The sequence below is a fragment of the Triticum dicoccoides genome, chromosome 7A, assembly GCF_002162155.2.
Source record: "Triticum dicoccoides isolate Atlit2015 ecotype Zavitan chromosome 7A, WEW_v2.0, whole genome shotgun sequence".
NCBI lineage: Eukaryota > Viridiplantae > Streptophyta > Magnoliopsida > Poales > Poaceae > Triticum > Triticum dicoccoides.
The window spans coordinates 340,317,439-340,341,855 of NC_041392.1; the positions used below are offsets into that span (position 1 = coordinate 340,317,439).

Sequence of the window (24,417 nt, forward strand, 5' to 3'; positions counted from 1 at the left end):
TTTCCTTGCGCATGTCAAAACGGGAATAAGATTCTCTGTCCAATGTCCTGGAGATTAGTTTTCTGCTGCAACGTACATAGTTTTTTTTACACGACCTAGAACGTAGTTTTTGGTGCATGTTACATTCAAATGGATTGGTGCATCTTAAATAGTTTTTATTAGTTGCCCTGTTATGATGTTGAATGCAAGAAATGCAAACATTCAATAGATGTAATCAGTGTCCAATAAAATGCAGCCACTACTTGCAGCCTAACTAAAAATTCATAAGCTAGCCCATGGAAAAAACACAAAACCTATGATTGTGACACACTAATGGCAATTGCCAAAGCAACGAATTCCATATAAAAGGGGGTAAAGCAAAGAAAGGAAAAAAACAATCGAAGAGCAACACACATATGCTTCTAGTATGTGAGTACAGGAGCAACGAAATAATCAATCCGATATGCTAACCCATTAGCAACAATCTTGTATTAGCCATCCACCATGATTGATGTCATATCAAAGTGTGTTTAAATTTGATCACAGGATTAAAAATAACATCACTCTAGTTGAACAATCGAGTGCACTTCTTCACTAAGACTCAGAGGACAAACCATAACAAAACAGATGAAAATGTATGGGCTACAGAAGACTGTCGAGCTGAGATTGCAGATCAGATATAGACAGCATACCAATAGACTGAATTTCTTCAGCCGAGTATTCTGAGTTCAGAAGGGACTGTAGCTGTATATGAGCCTCAACTATATTCGACCTACAACAAAGAAAAAAGCATAAGAAGAAACTCGCAGAAAACAACTTTAGTAGTACATAAAGTGTTTGACCCTCTTCAGTGTACAATCACTAGTGTCAGCATACATGTTAGAATTTCATAGTATAAGAAAACATGAATAAAGGACAATCTTGTATTCAGTCATAACCAAAAGTTAGCTGCGTACAGCTTAGCACATTTCAACTTACTAAACGAGGTACTTGTGTGAAAATCTAGATGATGCACACAAGTAAAAAGTACCACGATTGACAATGATGTATGGAAGTGTACTGATTTTACGAAAACAGTGGAATGGTAAGGTAAAAATTTGCTCAACTACTAGGGACCTTTGAAAAATATAAAAATTGCGTCTGTAGCAGTACTAGGTGGAGATATGCTTCAAGTGCTCTAGTTTGCATAAATGACAACACAGAATAGAAACGGGTAGAAGCGGAGCTTGATCAAAGAACCTCTAGTTTGCAGGCTTTGATCCCCGCACATGCTGCTGAACTCTTGTACCTATTTACTTCTCCACTTAATGAGAAGAGTTGTCTATTCATAATTGTGTAATACCGCCCCTAAGGATGATGAGGATCTACAAAGGTTCTTTCATCAAGCTCTCGCTTTGGGCTCCAGTACATTTATATATATCGGCGTATGGCATCCTGGGAATACAAGTTGCTATTTCCCTAACAAGGATTTGATTTCTATCAATATATGAATGATTTCTTATGGCAAAAACTTAAGTTGGTAGCTAACTTTGGCCAGGTAAGCATTACTACTCAGTGGATAAATAACGCCATGGTATTCTTGATGGGTGTTGTAGGACGTAGAACCTTACTTGATGGGTTTGAATATAATTAATCTTGTCGACGGATTTTGCAAATACAACATCAACTTGGTCATTGCTTTGGGCAGATCTTGTTGAATAGCAGTCCCAACCTGTTTTGGCAGAATGAATAGTTCCATAACATATGAAAAGCAGCACAGTAGTAAATAGCTTTTCATAAAATGACATGTACCTTTTGAACCAGCTCTGCAACTTTATCGGATGAAGCAAATGCTTGTGTCTTAAGGGGTTTTGCTAGAACAGAATCCAAATTCTGGCCCTGGCTACCTGAGGACAGTGCAACTTTGACAGCAGTTACCTGCCATACAAGTGAATCGTGTTACAATCAAAATTTTAGAGTATAGCCTACAACACTGGATATAACACTGATTTCTAAGATTGTGGTCACACATCTCACATTCTGGTTTCGCTGTTTGGCCTGAACTATAAAATGATGGCCTGATTAATACTAGAGATTCGGATAGTCACAACTTGCAATACAAAATGGCAACATTTCAGGACTGCTACAGTTATTACAGCAAGAAAGAAGTCCACTTTACTCTTCTGCAGCATCTCCAATGTCCACATAACATCCAATGTATCATGCTGTTTACCACCACCCCACCCCCCACCCCTAGAGCTAGTTTTGCCCGCTACAAGTTCGAGTATATTGGCCACATATGAAAGTCATGTAACCTGGTTTTGTTTTGCACATCATGGCGTCCATGTCACCCTTCTTCTATCTCCCGTCCTCTCTACTTGTCTCTGCCATCCCTCCATCTTTCCCTCCAACTCTCATGGCTCTGCATGTAGAAGACCTTTCTCCCCTCCATCTTTCCCTTCCACTCCCATGATACTCTGCACGTAGAAGACCTATACACAGCCATGCGCCCACACGCTCAACGGCCACCTGAGCTTGCTCTCAGTGCTCATGACATACGATCAGTCCCGTTGAAAGAAACGCTCGTCAAACTAACGGCAAAAGAACATGCCTTGTTTCTAAGGCGTCCTGCTTTAGACGCTTAAGTGATAAGGCGCCCTGACAGCGGCTTAGAAATATGCCTGCTTTAGGGGCATAGGCGCCGCTTAGGCGTCAGAGCGGGTGGTACTCGCCTTAGGTCGCTTTACCGCCTTATAAACAATGAGAACAGGCAGAACAGACGATTATAATTTAGGATTACGGACGGAATGGGGAGGTGACAAGTGGGGAATTGGGTACGGGCTGGTCTTGAGCTACTATGCACGCACCGGTGTCTTCTATTCCTGCTAATGGTTGCCAATTCAGAACTTCTTGATGTGTACTGTTGGTAACTCTTTGGTTGTATGACTGCTTTTCCTTGTAAATTTTGACATGCCAAGTTGGACATCTGGTCATCCAGCTGTATAACCCCATGCGATTGGAGTGCCCCACTTGCTTGAGGCAGAATATCAAACAGGTTCCAGCTGGGCAGGGCAACTCTATTCTGCCGGCAGCATGAGACAAACCTGAAGCAGTAGCAGAGCAGCAAGTTCAATAACCAGATCCCAAGTTCATTCTGGATCCTGCGCAGGATGCAGCTGGGAGACCCCCAGCAGACTGGCACCATGTCCAGTCTCGCGGAGGAGCGCTGCGCAGGAGGTCTGAACACACCGGCAAGTCCTTAGCCCTATCTGTGTCAAGACCAAGAATGCACCTGCCTCCAAAACCAGTTGAAGGGAAGGCCACATGGGCAAAGCAGGATGACATAAAAAAGACCCTAAAACCAGCCTCGGTGTTAGCCCTACCTATACCTCATTCTTACGAGAAAGAGAAGGGTTTGGCATAGAGAGAACAAAACTAGTAAAGGAAACAAACCCACGCTTCGGGAAGGTGAGGCCAAGGATGTGACCCAACTTTAGAGGTCAAATAGACTAAATGGAACTTTTGTGTGTTATTTAGGAAACGGTGGGGAGAAAAGTGAACATTTTATTACAGCAAAACAAAATACAAAGGGCTAAGTTTCGATTAACCGTACCTTAGTAACAAAAGAAAGCATTGGGTCCACTACTAGTTTAGTGATGGACATTATAAACTCTTCACAAGTAGATTTAAGGCCTTTCTCCAGTTCCTGAAATAAAAGAGTATTCGCAGGGAAATTAGCTGGAATCAACAAAATTGAGCGCAAATGGTTAAACAAACATGTTTGAGTATTCAGTGTTGCCATATTTTAGACATTAGCAACTGCCAACAGCTTCATTACATGTGAAGATGCATTTGTACATCAGCACAGGCAAAGTCCGACTTATGCTCACAAATGCATGCACATCTGCACACTTTATTTCCAATTGTCACGATATGGAATGCTGCTTTCTAGTAGCTGTTGAAGTAAGTCTTCTCCAGCGGTTCAGACTTTGACTCTACCGGTTGGTGCATGAAACTTAATAGTACAAACGATGGGAGAATAACAAAAACATCTTACACTTGATAGCAAATGATCACTTGTAAGCCAAAAGGCAAAATTCTGTCGGTTCAAGTTGCTTACTTTTCTGGCGTCAATTTGATTCTCCAAAATGCGGGGAGAAAAGGTCCTAGCAAGTGATGTTGACCTTGACCAGTCAAATAATGAGACCTGGCCCCTGAGAATCCTTCTTAAGTGATCCTGTAAAAGGAGCACGTGATTTGTTTTGGTTATCTAGGAAATATGATCAACTAACATGATAAATAACATCAGCATGATGATAGCTAAATGATAATAAAAAAAAGCTTTGGTCCTGTGGAGATCACATGATTAAGTCAAAGTGATATTACACTATTGAAAACCTTAATCAAGCTTCCAAAAATCCAAGCTCACTACAGATACTCCCTCCGTCCGGTGAAGAGTGTACATCTAGAAATTTTAGGACAAATTATGGAGTTAAGCAAAAATTGCACTGGAAAGGTGGAAGCCACCATCTCTCTCCTCTTTAATTACCCAACCCCCAATGAGCTAAGTGCATGTACAAATTAAGAAGACCATGTGTGGATTGCTATTGGTCTTGATTACCGTGTGATGAGAGAGAAGTAATGATTTTCTACTTTAAAGTGCATTGGGAAGATAGACATACACTCTTTCGTGGACAAATTTTGAAGCTAGATGTACACTCTTCACCGGACGGAGGGAGTAGATGCAAAGGAAAAGTAGGGAGTGCATTTGAAAAACATAGGGTTTAAGTTTTCTCTAAAGAAGACAAGATTATAGGTGCATCTTATTTGGTATTGCCAACAGATCACTTCTATTATACTGAAATATAGCAAAAGGAAACGAGACACCTTGTTGGTAATAAGTACTCCCTCCGATCCAAAATAAGTGTCGCGGTTTTGAACCTTAGTTCAAAACTGCGACACTTATTTTGGACCGGAGGGAGTACTTATTACCAACAAGGTGTTCAAAACTGCGACACTTATTTTGGACCGGAGGGAGTACAAACTTTTATGATCTCATCACAATGAGACGCCTTTTAGTCCCATACAAGTTGGGGTAGGCTAGAGTTGAAACCATAAGATCTCGAAACCAACTCATGGTTCTGGCACGAGGATAGCTAACTTCCATGCAACCCTGTCCATGTCTAGTTCTTTGGTAATATTCCAATCTTCAGATCTCTCTTAACGGACTCCTCCTATGTCAAGTTAGGTTTACTCTGACCTCTCGACATTATCAGCACGCTTAACCGTCCACTATGCACTGGCGCTTCTAGAGACTTGCGTTGCATATGCCCAAACCATCTCAGACGATGTTGGACAAGCTTCTCTTCAATCAGTGCTACCCCAACTCTATTACGTATATCCTCGTACACTATCCTTTCTTGTGTGTCCACATATCCATCATGCAATCCTCCGCGACAAAGTGCTTTTACCTTTCTGCTTTTGATGTCTTTTACTTTTACTCCATTACCTGCTCTCTGGACTATATAACCAGCGACTGAAAACCCTAGTTGGCATCTTTTGCCTTCTGGGTCGAACCTTAGCCGCCACTGTTCATGGTCAGTCTCCAGCATTCCCATGTAATCTCGTATCATAATTAGGAGAGGCCTCTGGAGTCGCTATATTGTGAGATGATCATGTGTGTATCTTGTTGTTTCTCTGAATTCCACTATATGACCGTGATACACCCCCACAGCGGCTGCTGGCTGCTCATTCCCACAGCCCGCACCGTGTTGCCCCCCTTCCACCCTCGTGGTGCCGACTCCCTCCACCTCCACTTCTCCTGCATCCCCACCGCAAGCGGCGCCGGCTTCGCTTAGCCCCTGCCCAATCTGCAACCACATCACGCGGCAGTGCTCCCCGATCCAATGACCGAGCTAGGTGGCACTCTAGGAGATGGAGCACGGTCGTGTGACAATGGTGGTTGTGTCCTCTTTATCTCCCTTTCTCTCAGTATAAAAGTCGAAGATGTGACATCCTAGGATCTGGCTGCTGTATGCCTGCCGAGCCCCCTGCTGCAGATACAACTACCCCGGCTCCCAGATCAGACATCATCATCGCCGCACATGTTGACCGTCCAGATCAAGCGTGGCCGGTACCTGGAGAACATGGTGACGGATGGCACACTCTGCAGCCAGCATCGACGATGCCGAGCCAAGGACATGCCTGTTGGGGTATGCCCCAGTTGCGATGATAAAATAACGTGGTGCATAGTATAGTCAACACAAGCAATCGGCGCTAGAACTGTGAAGCAGGACACAGGGAGCCGTATGAGTATGAGCTGTCCGCGACGCATCCGGCAAGGAGCGTCAGCAGAACGGATGGCGTAGCGTGTGTCGTTGACAAGCGAACCTAACGCGCGTCATACATATAACGGGGTGGAACCTCATGAGGGCAGTTGTGACCCATCTGGGGCGGGACCATTTATTGCAACAGAGTGTGCAGGCCTGCGCTCGCATAAAACCTGTCGCATAGGCAACGTATGGTTCGGCCAATGGGTACGAGATAAATCACTAGAAGAGAGAAAATAGCGAGCTGGGTGCCAAGGAACCGAATAAACGCAACTGTTCGATAGGTGATACCCAGGTACATGTGATACATATATATATAGGAATGCTAAAGTAAGCGTGAGTATAGAATAAGTTATTCTACACCCCTAGTAAAAAGTGCACAAAATATAGTAACATAGTATGCAAAATATATATAATGAAAGCAAATGTAATCCAGAATACAAGGCTTCAGCAACAAATTCACATGAATATGCAATGGAATACAGCACAAATAAGCCATACTTCCCATTCCCATGCAAAAGATAAAGTTGCACATACCAGCAAATGGGAGAAATCCAGCTCCTTGTGTGTGACTGAGAACTCAATCTCAAATGGTGCAATCTGTAAACATATAATCAATGAGTTGCCAGATGAATTAATGAATTTAATTACGACTATTAGATAGTTGTATGCCCACCTGTTCCCTTAAAATGAGAAGGTGCTTAATTAGGAAAAGCTGTCCATCCATTGGGGTTGCTCTTTTTGCAATGACCTTGCTTGCACTCTGTTCACAGGACCAACAGTTCGTTTCTAAGACTAACATAAGATGTTGCATATACAGAAACTGCAAATAGCATGTTTTTAAGATCATGGACAATGATAAAAGGAGAAGGGACCTGAAGGGATGCTGAGCAAACTTCTATGGCTTCCTGTGAAATTTAAGTGATATGTCAAGTCAAATGAACAGGGCATCAAGTAGTAAAAGAAGAATTAACCAGAGAAATCAACATAAGCTTTGAGAGGTACAATACAAGGGCTAATCCAGTAAAAACCGAAGATTCCAAGCAGTGATATAGCTTTGACAGGCAAGAAACTGTTTTCTCCAGTGGTCTGTACCATGTCGCATACATGTCTGAGTTGTCACTAACCTACAAATAGAAACATAAGCAATATAATTTGTTATCCTTTCTCAACTAGATCTTCCCATGCTGATTCAGTTAGAAGCGCCATTTGCTTTCTTAAAATCAGAAATAGCCATCATGCGAAAAAGCAATCTTGGCACATACAGACAAGGAGGGGGGGCATTTAAGTCCAAAATCTACCCATAAACTTGCATGCACATCTGTGAGACAAAATATAGATACAAGAATGTGCAAGCATGACTATACAGCAAAATAGTACAGTATTTTAGTGAATGTATAGGACCAAAAGGAGTTGCACAGGAAATAACCAATTTGTATTGCGATAAGAAGAAAACTAACATTAGCACTTGAAATTGTAGATCTCTCAAGTTTTCCAGGATAATCCAGATCTTCGTCAGAAGGGCGAAAATTTGCAATCTGGAAAAAATAGTTAGATGATAAATATTAAGTAAAAGGTTTCAATAGATAAAACAACAGCTGTTTCATCCTCAAAAGAACTTGCACTTGTTTAAACAATTGAATGAGGTATTTGACAGAAAACAAAAAACATTAGGTGCAAACATGACATAAGGTTCAAAACAAAGTAATGCAAGAGTATTATCCTATGAACTCAGATCTGCTGATCAAGTTTCTTCCACTTTAATCATGGAAGATCACCTTTCAATCCTATGGCTCAGCCTTGGCAGTCAGCATCATCATATCCAGTTCAGCTTTTAAGGGCTGTCATGCTTGTGCAGAAGCAAGATGGGTAAGCTACAGAGGAGTTATGGGGATCTAATTATGGGCTTAAGCTTCTCAATATGTTACTTCAAGAGGCTTCGAGTTGAGTCCAACTTTCAAGTTTTTAAACAGCCGTCAATGTGCTAACAATTGCTCATTTTCAGGACAATAACACAATCAAATACACTTCTTTTACAATTCATAACAAGTAACCGACCTCCGATTTCTCTCACGATTACCTGTGCAATGCATGCAGAGGCTTCCATGTGCGAAGCCATGTTCCAACAGATGACCAAAATTGATACCAAGCAGTTCAAAGGATTATTGTGCGCAAAGAGGACATTTTCATTATAATTTTTTCAGTTGGGCATCACAGCTGATTGACTGAAGGAACCATACTCACAGTACATACGAAAACAAAAGAGGCTGAAGAAACACAACGTCAGCCACACACAAGAGATTTGAAATAGTACCCCCTCACGAATATGAGTCCGAGCACAAAATGCCAGACGCTCAAGAACATCTGCAAGTATCCTCTGCAATATTGGACGGAGTCCAGCTGCTGATTTACCACGTCTACTCAGTTGTTCGCCCAACACTTCGACCTTCAGAATGTCAACGAGTTCACAGAGAGAATCAATGTTGCCTTCATATATCAGTCTAGGCCTCAGAGTATCATATAAGTGTGTGCACCTGAATGAAAAGGCAATTCAGTTAATCAACTTAAATGAAACAGTTGTCTTCATAACAGATATGCATCAACTATCACAGAGTTTGAGTTTATAAAAGTTGAATATCTACTCTCAGGACACAAGTGACAGTTCTTTATGCACTGAAACCTCATCCAAGAAGACAGAAGAGATTATTAGCTGATCTTCATCTTCAGGTTAAATGCTTGTAGCAGGTAATGTATACTATATCTTCCGTTCTTCATTGGCTACTTTACTTTGTTCTCTCAGGTTATACACATTAGGAGTTTAGGACTCTGCTCGATTTCCTGATCCTCTGGATCCTTGTACTATCATATTATTAATTCTGATACAACTAACATGAGCCTACATACCACAGTGGTATCATAGAACTTTGCCAAATTGTTAGTATTACTCATGGCTCAACAAAGAAATTCATTTTCCAAGTTTCAAGATATTCGGATGAGTTGTGATATTATGGAAGTTTGCTCCAGTTCATACTTTATGTATATCTAGAAGAGATTCGTATACAAGTTCATTGAAATGTTCAATATAGAAACTGAAAGTTACGACTCTACTACCAGTACAGCAACAACAACAACAACAACAACAAAGCCTTTAGTCCCAAACAAGTTGGGGTAGGCTAGAGGTGAAACCCATAAGATCTCGCGGCCAACTCACGGTTCTGGCACATGGATAGCAAGCTTCCACGCACCCCTGTCCATGGCTAGTTCATTGGTGATACTCCAGTCCTTCGGATCTCTCTTTACGGACTCCTCCCATGTCAAGTTCGGTCTACCCTGAACTTCGAACTTCCTGCTCCAGCATGTACTCCAAGATGTAACTCTATCAATCTTTCAATAAAGTGCCAAAAGACTTTCCTTTCAAAAAAAAAAAAAAGGTTCGGTCTACCCCGACCTCTCTTGACATTATCAGCACGCTTTAGCCGTCCGCTATGTACTGGAGCTTCTGGAGGCCTGCGCTGAATATGCCCAAACCATCTCAGAAGATGTTGGACAAGCTTCACTTCAATCAGTGCTACCCCAACTCCATCTCATATATCATCATTCCGGATCGGTCCTTCCTTGTGTGGCCACACATCCATCTAAACATGCGCATCTCCGCCACACCTAACTGTAGAACATGTCGCCTTTTAGTCAACAACACTCAGCGCCATACAACATTGCGGGTCGAATCGCAGTCCTATAGAACTTCCCTTTTAGCTTTTGTGCCACTCTCTTGTCACAGAGAATGCCAGGAGCTTGGCGCCACTTCATCCATCCGGCTTTGATTCGATGGTTCACATCTTCATCGATACCACATCCTTCCACAGCATTGACCCCAAATATCAAAAGGTGTCCTTCTGAGGCATCACCTGCCCATCAAGGCTAACCCCCTCCTCTTCCCCGTGCCTAGTCGTACTGAAACCGCATCTCATGTACTTGGTTTTGGTTCTACCAAGTCTAAAACCTTTCGGTTCCAAGATTTGTCTCCATAGCTCTAACTTCCTATTGACCCCCGTCCGACTATTATTGACTAGCACCACACCATCCGCAAAGAGCATACACCATGGGATTCTCCTTGTATATCCCTTAACCTGGCTCGAGTGGAGCAGCGCGAAGAAAGAGAGGCCCCCACGTCGTCCCCGCGAGCGACTCAAGTAGCGGCGCTGCCAGCCCGCCCCTTCTCCCCATTCGCTCCTCTCTCTCCCCTCCCACCGCCGGCCCGAGCCGCCAGGGCAAAGCCCCTCGCGGTGGCCGGCGGCGGGGGCCCTTCTTCCTCCCCAACCACGTCGAGGCAGCGCGGGATGCAACCGTGGGCGGGGGATGCGGCGCTCGCGCGGGGCGCCGTGGCTGCAGAGCGCATGGCCGGGCCGACGGCGCGGCGGTGCAACAGCGGCTGCGTAGGTGCTCCTGCCGGGTGGCGGGATCGACGGAGGCGGAGCACGCTTGGCAGATGGTGTAGGCTGCAACGGTGGCTAGCCCAGATCCACCCGATCTGGTGTGCAGGTCGTGGGCAACATGATCTGCGAGCGGCCGCCCCTGCCTCGGCGACGGGCTGGTGGGGGTGGCTGGCTGGGCGTGCTAGTCATGTCCGCGTTGGGATCTTCCTGGTCCGGCGCATGGATGTCGACGGGCGGCGCGAGGAGGCATCTCCGGTGAGCTCCCTTGGCTACTGCTGAGGGTCGATTTGGTGTCCCTCGTCGATGGGCTCACGATTGATGGTGGTCTCACGGGGATGTGTGCCGACTGCCATGGTGGGGCGACACAAGGGTGTGTTCGGTGGGGAGCTTGGTAGGAGGGACGGGTGGCCTCGATGCGGTCACGTCACCTATCACCGGCACAGGAGTGCGCTAGTCCGGATGCATCCACTCCTCCTCCCCCTTTCCTCGACTACAGGCGGGTTGGCGCAGGTCTGCCGATGTTCGGGGCGGAGTGTTTGCGGTGGCTCCGTCGGTCGGGGGCTGCCGGTTGGGCCAAAGCTGGGGCCTTTGTGTGGTCTCGGGGTTGTCTGGTTGCAGGGTAACGGCTCTGGCAGCAGGAGGCACGGTGTTCATGGGCGGAGCGCGCGTCTCGGGTGCGTGCGGGCAGCCATGGCTACACAGGTGGCACTGCTGTTGATGGTCGATGTTCGGCGTGGTGGTTTGGTGGAGGTGGATGAGCGTCAGGGTGCATTACCTGCACGCTTCTTTGGCCGGCCAACGGTGGCAGCGTCCGCGGGCGTCGTTCCCTTCTTAAAGGCTCCGTCGCGGCTGCTCCCGTCTCCCCCAGTTTACTCCGGGTGAAAACTCGATCTTCTGGATCAGATGGTGGCAGCACTCCAGTGCCGTGTCCTTCTTGGAGGCACTGTCTTGGAGTCTTTGCTACGTTGAGAGTCAGCCTCACTTCTTCACGGTGGCTAGCTCATAGTGAAGGTCGCCGGCGTCTCCAAGCGGTCTTATTGTTTATCTTTACTGTGCTTGGTAGCGTTAGGGTGATGTAGTGTCGTGCGGCACCCTTTATCTTGCCTTGGGTGTGTGTTGTGTGTCGGGTGTGCCGGTGCCGTGTGTTGGGTGGTTGGTTGTATGCATGGTTGTTGCTTTATATATAAAGCGGGGCGAAAGCCTTTTTCGTATATCCCTTGACCTCATCCATCACCAGAGCAAAAAAGATAAGGGCTCAAAGCTGACCCTGGTGCCGTCCTATTTTAATCGGGAAGTCATCAGTATCGCCATCATTTGTTCGAACACTTGTCACAACATTATCGTACATGTCCTTGATGAGGGTAATGTACTTTGTTGGGACTTTGTGTTTCTCCAAGGCCCACCACATGACATTCCGCGTTATCTTATCATAGGTCTTCTCCAAGTCAATGAACACCATATGCAGATCCTTCTTTTGCTCCCTGTATCTCTCCATAAGTAGTTGTACCAAGAAAATGGCTTCCATGGTCGATCTCCCAGGCATGAAACCAAACTGATTTTTGGTCACGCTTGTCATTCTTCTTAAGCGGTGCTCAATGACTCTCCCATACCTTCATTGTATGGCTCATCAGCTTAATTCTATGGTAATTAGTACAACTCTGAACATCTCCCTTGTTCTTGAAGATTGATACTAATATACTCCGTCCCTATTTTTCTGGCATCTTGTTTGCCCAAAACATGAGGTTGAAAAGCTTGGTTAGCCATACTATTGCTATGTCCCCGAGGCCTCTCCACACCTCAATGGGGAAACAATCAGGGCTCATCGCCTTGCCTCCTTTCATCCTTTTTAAAGCCTCCTTCATCTCAGACTCATGGATTCACCGCGCAAAACGCCTGCTGGTATATCAAAGGAGTCGTTCAATTCAATGGTAAAGCTCTCATTCTCCCCATCGAACAACTTGTAGAAGTACTCCCGCCATCTATGCTTAATCTCCTCGTCCCTCACTAGGAGCTGGTCTGCTCCGTCCTTGATGCATTTAACTTGGTCAACCTCCCTCGTCTTCCTCTCTCGGATCTTTGCCATCTTATAGATTTCCCTTTCGCCTCCCTTCATGTCTAACCGCTGGTAGAGGTCCTCATACACCCGACCCCTTACTTCACTCACAGTTCGCTTTGCAGCCGTCTTTGCCATCTTGTACTTCTCTATGTTGTCTGCACTCCTATCCAGGTATAGGCGTCTGAAACAATCTTTCTTCTTCTTTAGCCTTCTGAACATCATCATTCCACCATATCTTTAGCTTTGCTTCTACTTCCCCTGAACACTCCAAACTACTCTGAGGCCACTTAGTCGGCGTTCTGGAAACGGGGGTACCCAGACTTGCCTGCCTACAGCCCACGGCGTGGCTCCATCGACGGCCCGGTACGGCCCAGCTTCCTCAACAACAACACAAGATCCTCGCGAGGGGCCAAGCCTCGCGAGGCGGACGACACCAAGACCTCCCTGGGGCGGCCTCACCAGGCTGGCTCCCGAGGAGCGAAGATATCTATGCAAGGTGCACCTCGCGAGGCTCACATGACGTGAGCCGTGACGACCAAGGTCAGACGGGCGCCAACGGGCGCATTGTACCAGTTTCCTCTTTGGTGCCAAGGAGGCAAGCATAAGCGCGGAGTCCCAAGGAATCAAGCAAAGGTTTTCATATTTGTGCAACAAAGACCAAGACCACCAGAACGGCAGGACAAAGGTCATCGCGGAGCCCACAGCGGCGTCACCAACTTTTGTCAGGATAACTTGTACTAGTTGTCTCTCTTCGAATTTGGCCGTTGTGGGATCCCTTCCCGCCTTACATTTGGAAAGAGGACCAAGGCCACTGTAAATAGGACTTAGCCACCACCATAGAAGGGGGATCATTCAGATCATCCTCTCACCCACCAGCTCATCGAGCTCAAGAACACCTCACCTCCTAAGGCCGTTCTATCACTGTACTAGTTCATACTCAGCCCCTCGAGGCAATCCACCACAAAGCTGGAGTAAGGTATTACACCGCAAGGTGGCCCGAACCAGGATAAACTGTTGTGTCTCTCGTTCGTTGGATTCGTCGAGCTAGGCCGTGGGATCAAGGCGTAGGCAGATTGGTGAGGACGAGTTCTTCGCACACACCCCAGTGTTCCAACCTTTTAAGGGTCCGTGGAACCCTGGATCCGACATTTGGCGCGCCAGGTAAGGGTGCGTCGGAGCCTCTCTTCCACCGATCGACTCGCCGCCGCTCCACCGCTTCCATGGCTGACGCTCGTCGAGCCCGTGCTGAGCGTCGGGCCGCTCGCGTCGCCCAGACTGCGCCCGTCGGCGAACCTCCCGTCGTTCTCCATCGCCTGCCGCCAACGCCACCACCGGCCCGGCGGGGCACGAGCAGGAAGCTTCGTCGCTGAACCCCTCCGTGCGGCGTGATGGACGCACGGCCACCCCGTTGCTGACTCCGGCCGGTTCGTCATCTCACGCTCGTCGCGGGCCGGCGGACGCGCAGGCTACGCTGCTCATGGCACGCAAGCTCCTGCGCTACCGCCCTGTCGACGACTTCCACGAAGACTGGCTGGACCGCATCGCCGAGCTTGTCAGCGCCGCTGGGGCTCTCCTGCGTCGTCCTTCTCGCTGCCTCGCCTGCCGCCTGCCGCAGGCGACGTAGCCATGAAGCGCCTCTGCCACCTCCCCGTCAAGACGTCGCCCTCGGGCCAAGGCGCGCGGCCCGCAGCGTGACCCGCCGCGCAGGGCGCCCGCGCATGAAGAAAGCTGCCAGGAGGTCCAGCGGTCGCAAGGTGCTCCGACGCTCCCTGCACCACCACGTCAAGACCACGCGCCGCCTGCAATGGTGGCGCGTGAGCGCCAAGATCAGGCTCCACCTCCACGTCGGGCTCCCGTGACCACTACGGGCTGCCGAGCCTTCACTCCCAAGCTTCGCAGCGTCGTCTGGCCGGGGAAGTTCAAGCCTGACCTGCCTCCACGCTACGACGGCACCCCCGACTCTGCCGAGTTCCTGCAGCTCTACGAGCTGAGCATCGAGGCGGCCAACGACGACGAGGTCATGGCGAACTGGTTTCCCATGGTCCTCAAGGATGGCGCGCGCTCATGGCTCCTGAACCTGCCCGCGGGATCGATCTCCTCCTGGGACGAGATGCGCGAGCGTTTCGTCGCCAACTTCCAGGGCACCCGTGACCGCCCACCTGCCGCGGGTGACCTGCGGCGCATCAAGCAGCAGCCAGGGAAAACCCTGCAGAAGTAAATTCAACGCTTCAACAGCGTTCGTCTCAAGATCACCAAGGTTTCGAACGAGGCCATCATATCAGCATTCTCTGATGGCGTCCGCGATATCAGGATGAAGGAGGAGCTCGCCATACACGAGGATCTGTGCACGGCCCTGGAGATGTTCAACATGGCAACCAAGTGCGCGAGATCTGAGAAAGGACGCCTCCCTCCTCGAGGTCCCAGCGACCGACCCAGAAGACAAGAAGGCCAAGGCCAAGGACGTGAAGCGCAAGGGGGCGGCCGTGCTCACAGCTGAACCAGAGATGAAGCGCGGCTGCGACCACCCAGAGTCATCCAAGAGCAATCATCCGTTCTGCGTCTTTCACAACGTACACAGCCACAACAACAATGAAGGAGCCCAGGGCCATCCGCGACGGGCGCCTCGGTCGACGCCCCGAGCACAACGATTGAGGCTACGACCGCGAAGGAGGCCGAAGTGAAGGACGCTGGGACGACCGCAGCCCCGCCAGGAGTGACGCGACCAGCCTCGTGAGGACCGCTAGCAGGGCTAACCTCGCAAGGGCGCCTGAAGAGATCAGCCTCGAGAGGACCGTCCTCAGGGCAACGTTGGTCTCCCTCCGCTGCCACCACCACCAAGAAGAAACGACGACCACCACCAAGACGAGGGGGCTGGAGGCTTCTAGGAGCCTCGAGCCATCGCATGCATCCTGGGTGACGCTCAGGCCCCAGCCTCTCATCGCATCTTCAAGCAGTTCGCCCGTGAGATGAACACGGCCCTTCCCAGGCTCGAGGCCACGCGCCCGCTCAGGTGGTCCAAGTGCACCATCACCTTCAGCTCGTCCGACCAGCTCAAGTGCGCGGCGACTATCGGCGCCCTCCCGTTGCTTTGTTCGCCCGTCATCTGCAACGTCCTCGTCACCAAGACCCTCATCAATGACGGTGCGGGGCTCAATGTTCTTTCCATCGAGACGTTCGACCGCCTCCAAGTGCCCTATGATCAGCTGCAGCCCACCAAGCCTTTCTCAGGAGTGACCGACGGCTCTACCACCCCAATAGGGTTGATCCGCCTCCCTGTCACCTTCGGCCAGCGCGACAACTACCACACCGAGCTCATCGACTTCGACGTCGCCCACATCCACCTTCCGTACAACGACATCCTTGGGTATCTAGCCCTGGCCAAGTTCATGGCGGTGATCCATCATGGTTACAATGTTCTCAAGATGTCAGGGAACCGCGACATCATCACGATCGCCTACAAGGCGAAGGATGCGGTGTGCTCTCTCGAGCGCGCCTACCAAGCTACAGCAGTCAAGGACCCAGACAACAAGGGCACCATCTACCCTCCTGAGGCTGCCCCCAAGAAGAAGCAGTTGCTCCGCCAAGAGCCTCAGGATAGCGGTGTCTCCAGCAACACCACCTCAGGACCTGCGCCCATGAACGAGGCGCCTCCCTCTCGCGCGTAGGAAGGCGCGCCCGGCGTCCTCCTCAAGCTGGGCTCGGGGGCTCTCTTCTGGAGGGCCTCTGACTTAGCCAATGTAACGAGGGAGGCGCTCAGGCACCACATGGAAGCATGCTTCATCGCACTTTATGATTATCATCTGTCTGCCCGGTACTTCGTTGTCATGATCGTCGTAGGCCCTTACAAGCCCACCCACGACCGCCTCATGATTAAGGGCGGACACGGCGTCTGTGCTCGGGTCCGTCCCTGCAGCGTCGCTAAACCCAAGTGGCTAAGCTCTGGCTCGCGGGCCAGCTCCTGTGCACGTCACCTCCCATGGTCCTTGGTGCCTTATTCTCGCATGAGCTAATCGGGGGCGGGTAAGTTAGGGCGCGCGACACGATGCCTTGTCACCACGGGAGCCGCACGCCGGTTGTCTTTCTTCAGGATTTTCACATGAGAAGACTGGGCACGGCGTCTGTGCTCGGGTCCGTCCCTGCAGCATCGATAAACCCAACGGTTGAGCTCTGCCTGGCGGGCCGGCTCCGTTCACGTCATCTCCCGGGGTCGTTGGTGTTTGTCCTTCTCATGTGATAACCTCAGGAGATTCATTCAGCGCAGGTTGTCTAACCACCTCGCAGGGCCATCACAAGTGTTCCAAATCAAGTTCAGGCGCAACCCGCCTTGAGGTAGGGCCTTGTGAGTCCCGCGCTGACTCATGAGTGCCCAGACACACCTCCTCCAGCCCTGTCGTGCAAGCCACGTGTCAGGGCGGGGATGTACACGCCCCGGAGGCTCCACTCAGAGGGAGTCCCCATCCACACACCAGTGGAAGCACCATGCTCCGCGCTGGCAGTCGACATGGTCGAGGAGCGGCTATGCCCGTGCAAGTGCGGAAGCGCCATGCTCCGCGCTAGTGATAAACAACTGGGGGCAAACTCACGGCCGCATTAACCTCAGGGAGCCGCCAGGCTCGGTGTTCAGCTTCATCGCAACACTTCCCCTTCGGGAGAGTCGCGCGAGGGGGCTGAGCACGGGGGCTACGCTCAGGTCACGCCTAGTGTACGCCACCCTGCCAGGTCCCTCGGACCTGGTCGTCGTGCGCACCTCCCGAGCGGGACCTCGACGAGGAAAGGTATGAAGGTCTGTTCGTACGTCAAGGGGGACTCCTGAGCATCACGACTCAGGAACCTAACTGGTCACGTAGCCCCTCACCCCTTAGTCTCGTCCTGGTGATCTGGGTGACCCAACGGCGACTGGGGTATGCGCGGGGCCGGGCCCTGCCGACGCAGAACGCTAAGACCTACTCTCGCATCTCCTTCCCGAGGGTTGTTTGTACGTCAAGGGAGACTCCTGAGCTATGTTTTTAAAGCGTCCCTAAGGCGACGCCTAGGCGTCGAAGCGCTCCCCCTCCGCTTTGGAAAATCGACCGCTTTGGGCGCCTAGGCGTCAAAAGCGCCCACCTAGGCGTCGCCTAGGCGCCAAAGCGCCCCCCTCCCTAAGGAGGTAAGGCGTCGCCTTAAAAACATAGCTCCTGCGCATCACGACTCAGGAGCCTAACTGGTCACGTAGCCCCTCAACCCTTGATCTCGTCCTAGTGATCCGAACGACCCAACAACGGTTGAGGTGTGCGCGAGGCAGGGCCCTGCCGGCGGAGAACGTTTAAGCAAACCAGAAGGAAGTCGTAAATCCTAGCAAATTATTACAATACATACCGTCTCTTAAAAAATGCCAGGCACATAAGTTCTTACGCCTCCACGAGGCACGATGCATGTCGCAGGAGATAAGATGAAGGGGAGCACCACCAGCGAGCTTCTTCTTCAGCCTTGGACATCGCCATCACCCATGATGGGTGCCCCGTCGTCGACAACGTCACCGTCGCCTGTGCCGTCAGCCGTGGTTGTGGGCTCGGCGGCGCCGTCAACCGGGAGCGCAGGATCGATGGCGAGAAACTTCCGCAGCAGGGCCTCCACCTGGTCCTTCACGACTTCAGCAGCGGCAGCGCAGTGCTCCAGGTCCACAGGACCAAGCAAGGCTCCAAAGTCGAAGTTGGGGTCGCGAAGGTGGAGGTGCCTGAAGACGCGCGTCACGGCCGAGGTGGAGAGCGCACGGGCTTCTCCTTCCACCATGGGACCGACCCAAGGACAACGCCCTCAAGCGCCATAACAAGCTGGGGGAGCAGCTCGGCGGGGCCTTCCTCAGCAGTCATCAACGGCTCCTTCAACCCCCTCCCGTAGAGATCCCGCAGCGCCTTGTGGGACCTCTCCTCGAGAGAATCGAAGGCGGCACGATCTTTGGCAAAAACTTTTGCCTTGGCATTCAGCTGGGCCTTCTCCGCCTCCGCCTCCTCCTTCAGCTTCTCCAGGCGGCTGCGTACCGCGGCCTGCTCCCGTGCCAATCGCTCCAGCTCAGTGTCACGATCGGCGACCGCATCTTCCCGAGCCTTCGGCTTCTCCTGCGCCTCGCGCTGACGGGCCTCGGCAGCCTGTTGATCGCGAAGGGCCAGGCCAGCAGCCTGTTTGCCCTCCTCTGAGGCCGCCACGGCCTGGCCCCATGCCACCCTGACGGACACATCAGCTCGAAGCCATTCCGAGATCAGCTCCAGGCGCCCCGACACCAGGCGCTGATCGGCACCTTGAAGATCGCCGCAAAGCTGGTTCAGCGCAGAAAGAGCCTCCTCCAGAGCATCAGGCGCAGCAGAAGCGGCCGGGGGCTCCAAAGCCTTCGGGACTTCGGCAGGCGAGCTGAGGGCGAGCACCTCCGGAGTTGGCTCGGCCGCGGAGATCACCTCCTCGCGAGGACGGGCCTCCGGGCCTAGGGAGGACGACCCAGTCACAGGGGCACGCAGGCCGGCCCCGTCCTTCTGTGGCGGAGGTGGCGCAACCACGACAAGCTGCTGGGCCACGATGGTCCCCGCCATCTCCTTCGCCACCGGCATTGGCCTAGCCGTACAAGAGGGAGACATCAAACACAACGGCAAGAACAAGGAACAAAGACCAAAACGGCGCACTTACTGGTCCACAGCAGCGTAGTCCCTCACCCTCTTCTGAAGCACCATGCCCGCAGGCTTCGTGGACCGGGCCGTTGGCGTGCGAGCCCCAGCTCCGGACAAGGGCACGGAGCCCAGGTCCGCGGCAGCCTCAGCCGGCGGCAAGGCGAGGGCACCGCCTCACGGGATCAGCGCCAACCTGCTCTTCTTCGGCACCCCCTGCTTCAGCTCCTTCGAGGGGTGCCCTTGGACCTCGTGGAGACCCTGACAGAGCGTGGTGACTCCCTAACAGGGTGCTCACCGGCATCGTCATCATCGAAGAGGGTGCGAAGGTCGGTCTGGCGCGGGGGGGAGGTCTCCCCCGCCCCCTCCCGGGTCGCCTCCAAGTCCGCCCTCTCCTCCTGGTCAGACTCGCCGGAAGATACCGACACCACCGAGCCCGGGAGCCGGGAAGGCTCCGGAGGAACAAGCCCGCGCTCGTCGAAGACAGGCATGGAGGCGACGATCTTCTCTCTGCCCGGACGGCGGTACAGCGGAAGATAGGAGTCAGGGGGGGCAGCCCTGGTCCTTCCCGAGCAGGGTACGCAAAATCTGGTCCAACTCCTCCTGGGACAAGTCATCTGGACGCAGCCGGAGGTCATCTCCTGCACCCTTGGAACTTCCACAGGGGACCTGAGTGCGCCTGGAGCGGAGCCAGGCGCTGCGTCAGGAATTTCTTGACGATCATGGCCCCCATCAGCTTCTCCGCCTTCGGGTCATCGATCTTCAAGTTTGCCGCCATCCTCTCCAGCAACGGCTCCGCCCTGGGATCGGTGAGCTTCTCGTGAGGCCACCCTTCCTGGGGCATCGGCTGCGAGGTCGGCAGCACCAGCCGGGGGTGGATGCGCTTGGCATCCATGAAGATCCACCTATTCCTGAAGACATCCACCTTCCCGGCTCACGAGATCGCATTGCTGCCATGTGCCGCAACGAAGTTGGCGCACCCCGAGCACTGGGTGCCGTTGACCCGGAGGTAGAAGAGGTGGCGGAGCAGCGCCACGGAAGGCATCACCCCCAGGAACGCCTCGCAGGGAAAGGCAAAGATCGACGGGAGGATGGAGTTGGGGTGATGATGGAGGGCGTGGAGCTTGTAGTGCGAAGGGCGGCGAAGAAGTTGGAGAAAGGAGGAACCAGCCCTGCGAAGACGTTGTGTTGGAAGAAGGGGTAGAAGGTGCCGCCCAGGGTTTCTGACTTAGCGGAGCCGAACTCGAGCGTCGTCTCTCCTCTTTCATTGCTGAGGTCGGCCGTCACCTGGAGCACGGTGGCGAGGTGTTTCTCGGTGATGGTGGACGCGCTCAAGGCTGGCTCGAACCAGGAGGCTTGGCGCCCGAACGCGACAGAGGATCCAGCCTTATCGGTGGCAATTGGTCACTGATTCGGGATGAGATTGGCGGATCTGGAGGTTTTCTGAATAGAAGGGAAAGGGAATCTGGAGCAAGACGAAGGAAGGGCAATGAAGGCTTCGCGGCAAAGGTCGGCCTTTTTGTCAGCCGGGAGCAGTTGTCGAGGCAGCGTGGGAGCGGAGACGCCCACATCCCATTAATCGCCACGCGTCAACCGAGGCCGCAGGCGGTTGGGGCCCACGGCACTTCGCACTTGCCCTTTGGCTTCGCCTTGAAACCAAGCTCGAGCGCGCCTTGGGCCCGGGGGCTACTGTCGGCGTCCTGGGAATGGGGGTACCCAGACTTGTCTGCCTGCGGCCCACGGTGTGGCTCCATCGACGGCCCAGTACGGCCCAGCTTCATCAACAACAACCCAAGACCCTCGCGAGGGGCCAAGCCTCGCGAGGCGGACGACACCAAGACCTCCCTGGGGGCGGCCTCACCAGGCTGGCTCCCGAGGAGCAGAGATATCTATGCAAGATGCACCTCGCGAGGCTCACATGACGTGAGCCGTGACGACCAAGGCCAGGCGGACGCCAGCGGGCGCAGTGTACCAGTTTCCTCTTTGATGCCAAGGAGGCAAGCGCAGGCGCGGAGTCCCGAGGAATCAAGCAAAGGTTTTCATATCGGTCAACAAGACCAAGACCACCAGGACGGCAAGACGGAGGTCATCGCGAAGCCCACCGCGGCGTCACCACCGCGGCGTCACCACCAGAGGCTTTTGCAGGCGAAGACCACTTTTATCAGGATAACTTGTACTAGTTGTCTCCTTCCGACTTTGGCCGTTGTGGGATCCCTTCCCGCCTTACATTTGGGAAGAGGACCAAGGCCACTATAAATAGGACTTAGCCACCACCATAGAAGGGGGATCATTCAGATCATCCTCTCACCCACCAGCTCATCGAGCTCAAGAACACCTCACCTCCTAAGGCCGTTCTACCATTGTACTAGTTCATCCTCAGCCCCTCGAGGCAATCCACCACAAAGCTGGAGTAAGGTATTACACCGCAAGATGGCCCGAACCAGGATAAACTGTCGTCTCTCGTTCTTTGGGTTCGTCGAGCTAGGTCGTGGGATCGGGGCGTAGGCAGATTGGTGAGGACGAGTTCTTCACACGCACCCAATGTTCGAACCTCTTAAGGGTCTGCGGAACCCCGGATCCTACACACCTTACAAATGCAAGTCGTCATCTTCATCCACATATTGTCTGCATCCCTCCTTCCTCCCAAGGCCTTGAATGTCTTAGCTCCCTTCCCCTTGAGCTTCCACCACTTCGTTCTAGCAACTTCGGCACGCTTGTCTCGCTAGACATGAATCCGAAAGTGGAAGCCAGTCTCTCCAGATATCATCTTACAATCTAGGCACGCACGCCTGTCTTCTCTTCTCAAGAGGATGAAATCAATCTAACTAGAGTGTTGACCACTACTAAAAATCACTAGTTGTGATTCTCTCTTTTTAAAGAGGGTGTTAGCTACGATCATGTCATAGGCTAGAGCAAAGCTTAGGACATCTTATTGATTCTTGATGCCACAGCCAAAGCCCTCGTGCACCCCTTCGAAACCTGTGTTAGACGTACCCACGTGACCATTGAGGTCTCCTCCTATGAAGAGCTTCTTGCCAATCGGTACACTCCTAACCAAGTCCTCCGGGCCTTCCCAGAACTCTCTTGGTGTTCTCGTTGTGGCCTACTTGCGGGGCATACGCGTTGATAACATTGAGAACTAAGTCCCTAACTACCAACTTGACCAGGATAATCCGTTCCCCACGTCTCACATCTACCACTCCATACTTGAGGCTCTTGTTGATCAAAATGCCTACTCCATTGTTGTTTGCAACCGGCCCAGTGTACCACAGCTTGAAGTCGGTATCCTCCACCTCCTTCGCCTTCCGCCCCCTCCATTTGGTTTCTTGGACGCGAAGGATATCAACACCTCTCCTCATCATTGTATCAACTAGCTCCTGGAGCTTACCTGTCAGGGACCCTACGTTCTAGCTACCTAAGTGAATCCTCCTAGGCTCGGCTAACTTCCTTACACTTCGCACTCGTCGAGTCAAATGCGAAGACCCTTGCTCATTTTCCACTACACATGGGTGTTGATGTAGCATGACACTAAGGATGCGACGACCCGATACTTGCTCACTTGCCACAGTATCCAGATCAAAATACGGCGCGCCACCAAGGGGGGTGACGGCCCGACCCTTGCCTATTTGACACCACACCCGGGTTCCGATGTGGCACGTCGTTGAGAGGGTTACGCCCCAACGAAAATCTTTTGGGTTTCATCTCCATGAGAGTGGCCGAGTTTTGACGTTGGCTCGCCAAACCTATCACAACCCTGCCATTTATATCTCCGAAAATGATAAGTACCTGACGTCAGGTTCGAGCACATGGCAAATCAAATTTTTCGATGGCAATTTTCTGTCAAAATAAAGAATGAAGCCATGCTTACCAACTAAAGTTGCCATCCTCACGTCACTAAACTTGCCATCGGAAATATTCGATTTGCCATGTGCCCGTACCTGACGGCCGGGCGTTATCAGATTCCTATATCTCTAACAGGTGGCAGAACAAGCAAAAACCAAATTGACTACTAGCTGACAACTACATACTCCTACTGGCCAAGTATTGGTCTATACAGACCTACACTAATACTGAGTTAATTAAGCACAACACAAGGGTTATAGCTAACATATATTGCATGTAAACCAGAACATAAACCAGACTTGCTACATCTATACTGCTAAGTAACAAAACAATACTTCCTCCGTCCCAAAATTCTTGTCTTAGATTTGTCTAAATACGGATGTATCAAGTCACGTTTTAGTATTAGATACATCTCTATCTAGACGAATCTAAGACAAGAATTTTGGGACGGAGGGAGTACTTCCTGGCAACATACAACATGCGGTAAAACTTGTAACAAGGTGTTCGGACACATTATTGGTTATTGACCTCTTGGTTTGTCAAACTAACTTTACGTGATACCAAGTCAAGTTTTTTTTTTTGCGAGGATTACCAAATCAAGTTGCTGAACTGCACAAATAAATCACTTGTAACTTGTAGGATTGCCAGCATGAACGTAAATGGCTTTAACAGAACTAAGGGGGGTTAAATAATCTTACAATGGGTCCATTAAAGGAGCCATACTTGAAACATCTGATGCGGATGCTGGGAAGAAGTGAGCAAAAAGCTGGTGCTCAAACTGGCATGCCTGAGAAGAAATGGGAAACAAGTATAACATTTTTTTCTAACAGTAAAGAAGATATAACAAAAACAAATCATACCACAAGAATGCTACAAGCTTCGATAAAATATAAGTGTGATACTGAAAATGGATATTGCAGAAAACATAGAACTACTTACGTTTTAACACGCTGGATAATTTCATGTGCGTTTCAGCGGCGGCATAAATATTCTAGTAGGTTAGCCCGTGACCGCTCGTCTATCCTTTGTACATTGTGCGCAAAAAAAATAGTTTGTTTTTCTACACAATCACCGTGATTTAGCTGCCATTTTATTGTTAATGCGATTGTGTACCCAAAAAACTGGATTTTATTTGTTAACATTGGATTACCGAAGAGAACATGATT

The 24,417-nt window shown here is 51.0% G+C and overlaps 1 protein-coding gene across 3 annotated transcripts in view; it reads right to left on the bottom strand.

The window, feature by feature from the left end:
* Window positions 1-429: 429 nt before the first annotated feature.
* Window positions 430-24,417, bottom strand: part of LOC119328031 (conserved oligomeric Golgi complex subunit 3-like) — a 29,252-nt gene continuing 5,264 nt past the window's right edge. For 2 of the 3 annotated variants that reach the window (XM_037601076.1, XM_037601075.1), the window contains exons 14-25: window positions 23,950-24,038; window positions 8,602-8,821; window positions 7,748-7,825; window positions 7,298-7,414; window positions 7,163-7,195; window positions 6,964-7,050; window positions 6,825-6,887; window positions 4,079-4,195; window positions 3,572-3,664; window positions 1,771-1,896; window positions 1,590-1,690; window positions 430-751 (exon numbers count right to left, since the gene is read on the bottom strand). In XM_037601076.1, coding sequence (XP_037456973.1) covers window positions 622-751; window positions 1,590-1,690; window positions 1,771-1,896; window positions 3,572-3,664; window positions 4,079-4,195; window positions 6,825-6,887; window positions 6,964-7,050; window positions 7,163-7,195; window positions 7,298-7,414; window positions 7,748-7,825; window positions 8,602-8,821; window positions 23,950-24,038 — 1,254 coding nt within the window. In that variant the 3' untranslated portion in view covers window positions 430-621. Of the gene's footprint in view, window positions 752-1,584; window positions 1,691-1,770; window positions 1,897-3,571; window positions 3,665-4,078; window positions 4,196-6,824; window positions 6,888-6,963; window positions 7,051-7,162; window positions 7,196-7,297; window positions 7,415-7,747; window positions 7,826-8,601; window positions 8,822-23,949; window positions 24,039-24,417 lie in introns of all 3 variants that reach the window. The other variant, XM_037601077.1, reaches the window with a different exon arrangement.